This window comes from Notolepis coatsorum, assembly GCF_963971535.1.
Source record: "Notolepis coatsorum genome assembly, chromosome: 8".
In the NCBI taxonomy this organism is placed as follows: domain Eukaryota; kingdom Metazoa; phylum Chordata; class Actinopteri; order Aulopiformes; family Paralepididae; genus Notolepis; species Notolepis coatsorum.
The window spans coordinates 131,262,174-131,273,839 of record NC_140172.1 but is presented as its reverse complement, the minus strand read 5'-3'; the positions used below and the strand labels follow the sequence as shown (position 1 = coordinate 131,273,839).

General features: G+C 37.9%; 1 protein-coding gene across 1 annotated transcript; it reads right to left on the bottom strand.

The window, feature by feature from the left end:
• Positions 1–6,223: 6,223 nt before the first annotated feature.
• On the bottom strand, positions 6,224–8,861 carry LOC311233571 (olfactory receptor 2K2-like; the record flags this gene model as incomplete). The annotated part of the gene is made up of 3 exons (XM_084320537.1): positions 6,224–6,573; positions 7,105–7,331; positions 8,485–8,861. The coding sequence occupies 3 exons, from the start codon at positions 8,859–8,861 to the stop codon at positions 6,224–6,226; spliced, it is 954 nt and encodes a 317-aa protein (XP_084176663.1).
• Positions 8,862–11,666: the final 2,805 nt, after the last annotated feature.

Sequence of the window (11,666 nt, the reverse complement as noted above, 5' to 3'; positions counted from 1 at the left end):
TCAGTTTACCCTGTAATAAAAAAAATGCTATTCCTTTTCATCTCCTTTATAATTCAAATTTCCCATGGGATAATAAAAGTATTTCTATTTCTAGTAAGGCTTTTGTTTGTTGTGTTACCGTTCATAGTCTCTAAAGTGAGTTTATATATATATAGTTACATCAGTGTTTTAAAGTGCATATCATTAATGTTAATGCCAAATAAACTTCCCATTATGCTATATTAGTATTGCACTGCAGTTTACTGCTTTATTGGATTCTGTATATGTAACTCTACATTTCATTGTAATGACAATGTTTAATAAAATGTCCATTAATGGAACTCTTGACCTTTCTGCATGAGAAGAAGCTGACAGAAATGTACCCCAAACATGTGTGTTGCTCTGAGAATCTCTGTGGCTCTTCCTGTTACAGTGGCTGCTGCTGAAAGAAGCTTCTATAAGCTCACCAAAACCTCCCTGAGATCTCCTATGGTGCAAGAATGTCTCTGTGGACTTTCCATCATAAGCATAAATCATGTGGTCTCAAAACAGTTGTCTTATGATGACATCATAGATGACTTTGCTGCAAGAAAGGTTATGAAAGTAAGACTATAAGTGAGTAAAGTGAGCTTGATGAGGGGGCTTCTAAGTATGTTACAAGTCGAAGCCTTGTGCTTGTGTGCCTTTTGTGTTTGTGTGCAGTACTTGTGTGAAATTATTTATTTATTTATTTTACTTTATTTAAGTTCATTGTAATTATATTTGACCTTACTTTATTTATGGCAGTAGGCTACTGGTTAATATTAAGATAATATATTGTAAATATGTATTATAATAATGTCACTTGTTCACTGTTTTGATGTTAACTGTTTGATTGTGTGGGTGTGGGTTATTTTCAATAAATGAAAATGTGAAAACAAAAGGGTGAGTGCATATTATTGGTAGTGAATAAACTGTGATGCAAGGGGGCAACAGATAAAATCCTGCCTAGGGCAGCCAATTGGTCAGAGCCGGCCCTGGTGCCAGGATAACATGGGAAAACGATTGTGGAACGCCCATACCTAGGGAGATCTGGAAAACAACAGTACAGTCACGGTACTCTATAGCCCGAGACATGCAGTTGATTAGATTCAAGGTAATGAATAGGAGTTACTGGACTCCATCGAAGATGTCAAGACTGGGTCCCAGGGGAGATGATATATGTTGGAGGTGTAATAAAAATAGAGGTACATTGGTATATGAATGTGAGATGGTTCAGGACTTCTGGTCAGCTATTATTAAATATATCAATTACATATTGGAAACGAGGTTCATTAAAGGGCCTGCATTATGTATATTGGGCATATTGCCGGTGGAGACTGAACGATCCTCGTATTTATGCTATTGGATAAGGCTGGCCCTCATAACAGGATGTAGGATAGTATTGAGACATTGGAAATTAACAGAGAAAATCAGCTTTAGAGAGTGGAATGACGAGCTTGCTAGATTAACCTCTTTTGACCAACTTATACACAAAGTTAATGATAGCGTACATGTGTTCAAAAAGACTTGGGATCCATATTTGAGAAAGCTAGGTAAATAAAAGTCAGGATATCTTATGGTCCGATTTATACTCTCTGTACATTTTATAATTATATAGTAGATATGCCATTATGTAACCGTAACATGTAACAACTGACTATATCAAGGTGAGGGATGTGCTGGATCTTTCTTTTTTATTTATTTATATATTTTTTTTGTTTATTGTATTTTGGGTTTTGAATTATTTTATTATTATTATTATTATTATTATTATTATTATTATTATTATTATTATTATTATTATTATTATTATTATTATTATTATTATTATTATTATTATTATTATTATTATTATTATTATTATTATTATTATTATTATTATTATTATTATTATTATTATTATTATTATTATTATTATTATTATTATTATTATTATTATTATTATTATTATTATTATTATTATTATTATTATTATTATTATTATTATTATTATTATTATTATATATTTAAAAAAAAAATCTGGTTGATTTTCCTATCCTTTTAGTTTTGTATCACAATGATGTGATGTGGAAAACATATAAAAAGACTGTCTGAATAATCCGTATAGTGTTGTATCACAATGATGTGATGTGGAAAACATGTAAAAAGATTGTCTGAATAATGGAAAATGCAATAAAAGGTAGGTACAGACAACCACCAGTTCAATGGAGTCCGACTTGGTAGCTCAAAAAAAGTTGAAAAAAACTCGATACAAATATGCATAGCTAAGAGAACCACAACTGTAAACAGCATGCATAAAAGCTCAATAGTATAATACAGTTAGTTTCAAGTAAACATGATAAATATGAAGCAAAAAGGTTCACTGTGTACCTTCACTGTCTGCCCCACCTTGTTTCATTCATACTGTTTTACATTTTTTATCACACAAAACAAATAGCACTTGTATTTATAAATGTGATCTAGCTGAGATAAATGGCTAATTGTAACTGAGGGGTACAATTCCCTGACTGTATTACTAGATATGATACTTACTACCACTACCTTTGTACTTTATATTCGGCCACCCAGTACTCGGCATAAATATATTATGATAAACACTCTCACGTAGATGAAACGGATCCAACACAAATCTACGAAGTCGAAGTATGTATTTATTACTACACAGCAATGGTGTGTAGAGCAAGCACTTAATCACTTAATTACATTTATGAATTGAAATAGTATGCACTTTTATGGCAAAGAGTATTCGTCGGTATATCAATAGAGAATGTCCAATCTCTGATGGCGCAGGCGGTAAATATACGACCTGGAATAGTTAAGGAATAACAGCAATGATACTTTAATGATTATAAGACTGGATACACTAGGGGGGTTAATCCGGTCGCTTGTAAGACAACAGGAGTAGGAGGGGGGGGGTAGAGTCTGGCTGCCTCGTCCGGCCAAGGGTATCCTGGGTGAACCCACAGTTGTGCAGCTCGGTGCGCCAGCGATCCTTGGACCACGGATGAAAGCAGTTGGACTCTCTGTGAGCCGGCTCTCTCCGGTCCACGGGGGAGAGACGTGAAGCGACCTCGTCTTGCAGAGCGTCTCCTCACCTTGCGTCCTCTCCAGGGGGGGGGGGTTCCAACACACGGCAGTGTCGGGGGTCTTTATCCATGGAATAATCACTGTACACAAAGCATAATCCGTGCCTGGGAAGGCGGGCTGTCGTCGGTAGAATAATCCGGTATGCAGGTCCACTCGCTCGTCGGCTCTGGGGCTCCTCGGGTGCAATCTCACATGGGGTCGATCATCCTGGATAAGCAGCCAGTTCTCTGCCCGAAACGATGGGGTGCTGACTACGGTAGTATTCTCACCGTACGAAGCACTATACATTAACAGACTATTATTAGCTTAATAGACTACGTCCAACTCGACGATATAGTGCCAAATATGACCATTCAAATATTAATATACACGATGTCTCAATACCGATGGTAGGCCGAACTTGGCCTTACTCCCACACGTGGCGTCGCGGGGAGGCTTTACGTCTGTCACTCTATTGGAGGGTAAGAAACTGGACTGAAAAGGAAGTCCTACTTTAGTAGCGCAGTATATATACGCACTATGAACAAATAGTACCGTTAGTGGTGCGGTAGCCAGATTCCTACGCGGAACTAGGACTTGTTCGTACATGTTGAGCGGTACGTTTGAACTGGGTCTGGGGGGGTATGGCAGCCTGGCACCAAGGTCTCGACCAATAGTAGAATGGAGACTATTATGGGATGTTCAGTAGGCTAGAATGGATATTCAATGCATATTGTACAAGGAATATACAAGGGATATCAGGGAATATTAGAGAATATACAAATACAATTAAATATATATATATATATAAATATATATATTCGGTTTAATCTGGCCCTTCACAACACTAATATTAACCATAATGTCTATATTGGTTGTAATTGAGATAACAGTTAACATTAGTTTCAAGTTTCAAGTTTCTTTAATAGTTGTCATACAGAAGTACAGAATACTTTTATACAAAATGCTTCTTACTGTTGCGCTCCAGAGACTGTGCATGTGAATGTTAAGTATTAAGTATTTTTACATAAATGGTTATGGCTTTATTGTTTTAAAATCGCAATAATGTTGTGGGTTCACCAGACACACACATATTGGGTGAGTAACCAAAACGCGTACACCACACAAGTATGAATATTACTTGTATGACATGTATCAGCATGTACGCATCCCTGAGTGCCCCCCTGTGCCCCAGTAGAGTGCTTGGTCTAGATACGCCCCTGCTTCAGACACAGGTTGAGATTTAGTGAAAGACATGATAATGAAAGGACATGGATAAATGTATATAGGGACATGAATAAATGGATCTAGGCTCACATTAGTTTTGTAGCAAGCAGTGTCATTGTTGCCACCATCTTTAGTGTAATGGATGTCTCCATTCAAAACTTCCAGTGATCATGTCTCCTCCCAGAATAAAGCCCATTTGGAGGGAGGGCAGTACCTCATGTAATTGTTCACCTATTGCATGGATTTAGTTCAGATTAGCATTAAATGTGCCCTGATATCTACCCTACTAGGGTTGCAAAAGGTATTCAAAGGTGGACACTTATTGGTTATTTAGAATGCATCATTTTTTATTTGCACAGGCTGTAGTTACATATTTATGCATATAGAAACATACACATTTGACCATATTTTACATTTAGCACACATAATTGCAAACCCTTCTAATATAAATCAACAATTTAGTTGACCTTTATTTCAAATAGTTCTTAGAGTAATAAAGAGTTATTCTTTATGTATTGCATTGGAGTGCTAAATAATATGACAATATTAAAACAGCATTAAAACAAGGCAAGGGATTTTAAAAACTAGAAAGGTGTGCTCAATAAATCTCCACCAGGTGGCAGCCATCTATTTCTGTAGTATCACCCTCCTGCATTTAAAAGGTGTAACTTCATAATGAATAAGTATTTCAATGGATAATTATGAAAATGTATTATATTAAAATACTTGTTGTTGAACGGTCCTTTGGCTGCTGTCTGCCTATGTGCAACGTTTGATCCAAATCCGCCTTGTAGTTTGAAAGATTAGCTGTGGACATAGTCATGCACAGTATTTCAAAGAGATTTAAATTTTAATGGGGATATTGTGGGGAAATTGGGTGAACGGCAAGCCGTTCCAGAACCGCGTCAGTGGAGCAGAATCGTGTATAATAATAATTATTAATTTAATTTGTATAGCGCTTCTCAAGAACCCGAAGTCGCTGGATTGGTTTGGTTGGGCTGGATAGATAACCGTGGTAATAAGGGGCAGACCCGGGTATGAGGAAACAAAGGGGCGCATGTCATAGTGTAGTCTTCCTCGGCTCCTGAAATTAGTATATAATACAATTAAAAAGAAAAGGCCTAATTTACATGCAATGAAATAGGTAAAACATAAGAAGAGCATGCTATTACTGTTCCACTGCGACTTGTTTACAAGATCCAGTAATGAAACACCACTGTATTACATTTTTGTTGTTATATGTCTCATATATCAACCCATAGCAATTGTTGTTTTGCACATAGCAACCAATGTCTCTTCCATCATGGAGGACAACTTGACATTCCAACATTCTGTGCAAGGCCTTAACAATTAATAATGTGATTTTCGGCTTATTTTCTCAGATGTAGGTCTAGTTAGCTAGCTAGCTTGTGGTGCTACCTTCCTGTCCTTACTCGTTCCCTGTGCCTAGAAAGTTTGAAGAGGTCTTTCTATGGAACAGAGTACCAACTCATGAACACATCAAATGGACAGACAAGGGAGCAGACACTATTTTGCTTTTATTTTTGGAATAACTGACAGCAATTGCAAGATGTGGTGCTAATTAATTCTAAAGAGAAAGACATGGTCTATACACTGACATTCCAGGGGGCTTGGTGGGTCCTCTTGTTACAACATTTGGTGGGTTATGTGATCACTCTCACTATCATTATTTCTAATGATGAAATGAAGCTTCCTGTTGTTGGAAGACAACATGCTGCTGTACTGTATAAACCAAGGCTTGATACCTATCCCTCTCTTAAACAACTATCCTGTGAATAAAAGAAAGCCAAATGAAAATGCAGATAATGGCATTGCCAAAAATGCTCATTGCATCAAATGATTTAAAACTATTTTAACTTGTACATATATCCTATTGATTGACTATAAATATTTAGTTGATAGATTTCTGTTAGGGTCTGATTCTTGCAGTGAACTGCTTGACGATGCTTGTCCGTAACTCTTTGGTGACCAGGCCGTATATAATGGGGTTGACGGCCGGTGGAACGATGACACACAGAATGGCAAAGAACTTCTTGATGTTTGGAGAGAGAGAGGGGAACCTCAGGCTCAAAAGTATGCTCACAGCAGCAACCTCGTACACCACATACACAACCAGGTGTGACGCACAGGTCTGAAATGCTTTGCTGCGAAGGCCACTCTCACTCCTGCCTCGCTTTATACAGGCGTACAGGATCTTGACATAGGAGAAGGCGATGATGAGGAAGGTGCCTGTGCTCAGAGACCAGGCCATGCACAAACCTAGAAGAAGATGAAAAGAATGAGACTTTTTGTTAAGTAAGCTGCCATCTATAACTTATATGAAACAACACAAAAGTCAAGTCAGGAAAGGCTGGTTATGTACGTTTACAGTATAAAATGTTGACAGAGAGAGAGAGCGAGCAAAACTACATATATACATGTATACATCTCAAACACCTTTACATAGTTTGTTTTTTAATAAGACACTTGATAGATTATATTTAAACTATATTTTATATAAAATATCAATGTACATTGTACATGTACACATCAGATGTTCAGCTTTAATTACACATTTTAAATCAGGTAAAAGGTGCAGGACTTCCTTTTTATATGTACTGTACTATGTATAAAAAGGCTACAATTTCTACACATTTCACCAGATTATATTAACACCCTCAAGTGAAAGCTGAACATCTGCACTTTAACCACATAGTCATTGTTCCATTTAAAATCCAATATATACAGTAGAAATGCTGTCATCATCTCTCCCTGTATTCTCTTTGCCCTGATTGTATTCTTAAATCTAACCATAAATATTGTTTATTGGAGTGGGTCCACACGCCAAGTTCAGGATGGATCGGTTACTGCAATAGACATGCTTGATAGTGTTGCCACACAGGGGTGTGCCCACATTCAGGGCAAAGAGCACACCGATACAGAGGAGGGCAACCACCCAGGCCAGGACACAGGAGAAGATCAGCCGGTATGATGTCATAATCACGTTATACCTCAGTGGTTCACACACAGCGATGTACCTGCAGAGGAAGAGTATTATCAGCCTTTCAGTTCTTAGTACTTTGTCATACAGTAACAGTATTTGAGCTAGATCCTTCTTATGAGTCTATGTATGTATCATGCATTGTCTCATATATTCAGTACAATTCTCCATTCTCTATTTAATATAGGGGCGTAATGGATTGTAGTTGATCCATGATCCATACAGGTCACCCCCCACGGTTCAGCACGCATAGTGAGTTATATCACATGATATTCTCCAGCATCGTTTAAGTCTGCTGTTTGGGTGTATAACAGATTTTGTTTTGTCTATCATAGAGATGGGTTAAACAGCGACTGTGAGAATTGCACACAGCGAGGCATATGCAAAAGTCAATTATTTAATGTTAAATCTGGATAACGGCCCGTTACTAGCAGATCTGGGAACGCAAAAGCCAACATGTTCACTATAGGCTACACTACTAGGTCTACACAGAGGGATGGACCTCCAGAGCAAAGTTACCAGACTGCCCACAACTCTTTCATCACACCGGAGTGAGAAGACACCTAGAATTAACAAATAGGCCGAATTGTTAATAGACCAAATGTGTTTTCCTTATGCTTTCAGCGTTTTCAATACTTTGAAAATATTTTTTTCTTTTTGCTGATCCAAAGAATTATCCGTGACTTAAAACCATGATACGATCCGAACCGTGAGTTTTGTGATTCATTGCACCCATACTTTGATATTAAATCACTGGACTATCTTGTGTTTGTACTTTTTTTTATATTATATTGTATTTGTATCTATTATAGTGTATCTATAGTGTATATACAGTAGATACTGGACTGTATAGGACTGTGAAGCTATGTATCCCCCACCCTGTATCCACCCCCATGCTGCTTTGACACCCGAATTTCCCCAAGGGGATTAAGTAAAGGATAATCTTATCTAAATACAGTAAGCATACTATCCACAATAAACCATATAAAATAATATCTACACATTTTGATACCAGAAAAAATATATTAAGATTAAAATGGAGTGTAGTTGTATCCAAGGGGTCATATCCAAAAAGTACATATCAAAGTGTAGAGCTCAACATTCATTATATTCAAGGCAGTTGCATACAATATAAGTGAACTTAGCTCAGTAGTAATTATAAATTGAATTATCTTTGTAACAATAAATACCTGTCATATGACATAGCAGCAAGAATAGTCTGCACTGCAGCACCGTAGGTGTGCACAGAGAAGGCCTGGGCGATGGCGGTGACATAGTAGATGGTCTTCTGCCCCGTGGAGAAGTGGATCATGAGGCGTATCAGAACAGCTGTTCCTCCCAGCAGGTCACAAACTGCTAGGTTACAGATCATCACATACATGGGTCTGTGTAGGGACTTGTCAGCCACAATGATGCTCACGACCACTCCATTCCCGGTCAGAACCACTATGTAGTTGAGCAGAGTCAGGAAGAACAGTAGAGGCCCCTGGCCTTGTGGCACATGAAACCCTTCCAGCTCAAAAACAATAGGTTGTTTCAGCGGAGCTGCAATTGTCACGTTCTCCATCCGAATCAGCAGAGCTCTAAAAAACACACAGTACATGAAGAGGTACCCCAGGCTACTCATCCTAGGGAGAGAAATGGAAACATGGCCCCTAAACACTTTTTAGTGATGCAAATATAACTTCAATGTGTCATATTATGTGTTGAATGATTACCTAAAATAAGATACAGTTATTTAACTATAAGTCTCGGATAAAAGTCAGCAACACTGTACATACTTTTTTTTAATAAAAAAAGCACTATAAGTAAGTGGTCACTTAAATGGTCCTTATTCACCAGCTCATTATTGATATCCCAACATGTGTAATCTATCTTTTTTTTTAAGTGTGAGTCACCATAGGTGAAATTCAGTCTACGCAACATAACTTGTAGTTATAGACCACCCAAGTTGACATAGTACCTTTTAACTAAAATAACTGGTAACATTCCTATTTTCATATGAAGATATGAAGATACGTTGAAAATATGCTAAGGTGGGGTGTTTACCTCTGTGAGTGGTGATGATCTCCTGGCAGAAAACAAATGTCTCTTCATTTTATAAGTGATGTTACCAAAACCCCACCCCTATGATACTGAACATTGTTGTCATATTGCCCATGCATGTGTCATTATCTTACATGCACACCTCGAGGCACCTTAGAAAGAAATGTAATAGTTGATTCCCTCCCTCCTCCTTCCTTCCTATTAGCCTCATACTCCCTTTGTTGACGATGTCGCCCTCAGGAACCCATGTTCAAAAAGGTCACATAAAGGTAATTTTAAATACCAGGCAAAGCCAGGGTTGTTGTACAAAGTCAACAATACAATAGATGACACAATTCAAGTGAACTGTGGCAGAAAACACAGGTGGGGTCTCCCCAGGGGCGGACCTAGCACATTTGGCGCCCTAGGCGAGATTCACCACTGCGCCGCCCCTAACATAAGGGAAAATGAGCCAAAAATCTAAAACGGTCGGTCGGTCTGAGCCTCCCCCCCCCAAAAAATCAAAACATCGCCGCACTACCAACCGGTTAACCCTTTTCACTGCGACAATACACCGAAGGTTAACCCTTTCACGACCGTCGGTTGTGTGATAGTAAAGGGTTAACCCTCCGTCGTGTGGCAGTGAAAGGGTTAACAGTTATACAGTAAAGTACTGCACCTATAATTTTTACAAGCAAGAATAATAATAATAATAAATGTAAAATGCACACTAAAGAATTAAAACAAATAAACAACTTAGCTAACACACAATAATAATAATAATAATAATAATAATAATAATAATAATAATAATAATAATAATAATAATAATAATAATAATAATAATAATAATAATAATAATAATAATAATAATAATAATAATAATAATAATAATAATAATAATAATAATAATAATAATAATAATAATAATAATAATAATAATAATAATAATAACAAACAATAAAATAACGTGCAAATTTGCTTTAAAAGAAAATTATGTATTGTAAAATATGTTACACATATATAATCAAAATATAATATTCTAAATAAACAAACAAATAAATAAAAATTACAACTTCACTTTGTCTAAAGAACTATTTACATTCCACTCCCTATCATCACACTTCAAGGTTAGCCTGTAGCTCCTACTGGTTTCCATTTACGATGCAATCCTTCTGGCCTTCCTCGCTGCAAAGTCATCAATCACATCAAATTGTCCAACTCCTGAGCCAGCTCCTTCCCATCCAAATCAGATTGCCCTCCATGGTTTAAGGTGTGTACAAGTGCCTCTGCTTGCTTCATCAGCTCTTGGTGTGGCAGGTCTTGGAAGTTGTACAAAATTGCATACCTTTCACCTTGGCACGTTTCTCGTCTTCTTCTTTTCTTCTCTTTTTAAACTGGATGGCCGGATGGCTTTTGCCTCTTCATAGTTCTCTAACGTTAGTCCTTCTTTCGTCAACGCTCAATTCTATAAACACTTGACCGATACCCATCAATGCACAGCGCTCTAGCATGTTCTGACTGTGAACACCTAAAGCTGAGGCTCAGACCGACCGTTTTAGATTTTTGGCTCATTTTCCCTTATGTTAGAATTTTTTTTATGTAAAAATAATGGTTGCAGATATAGAGGGGGGTGCCAAAACTGCACAGAGGAAAAAAAAAAAAAAAATCTTTTTTTTTGGCGCCCCCCTCTGGGTGGCGCTCTAGGCGACCGCCTATATCGCCTGTAGGAAGGTCCGCCCCCGTCTCCCGGGCCTTTTTTGTGTGGAGTTTGCATGTTTTCCCCGTGCTCGCAAGGGTTTCCCCTCCAGAAAAAGTGACAAACCCAATGGGAAAACATGCAGAACAGGTCACGTCCCTGACGAAGACGTACAGGAGCACTTGGATTGGTCCCCAGGTGCGGCCCCACGCCGCAACCTATGTCTGCTCCCAGCTGCCCTTGGGGTGACGTGATGGGTCAAGCACAGAGAGGACATTTCAACGGTGACCCAAAAAAATGCATGTGTGTGTCCTATGTGTCGCCCATCTTGCATGTGTGTGTACGCTGCATGACAATGCAGCAATGTGGTACAAAGAAAGACTTAAGTCCAGTTTCATTTTCATCAGTTCACATTTTGTAATGAGTAAGAACTCTGATTGGGCTTTCCCAGTTTTCATACACTGAAGTCTCTCAGACAAGTCTCTCTGAAACCAACTGTATGTTGGTATGCGCTTATGCCTGTACCATAGTGATAGGTATTTTCAGTTCATTACTGTCTAATATTTTACAGCCAGCTCCTCTGGTCACCATGAGTACATAGGTCCCTGGAATGTGCCAGGCAGGCACCTAGAAATACATTGACCTGTG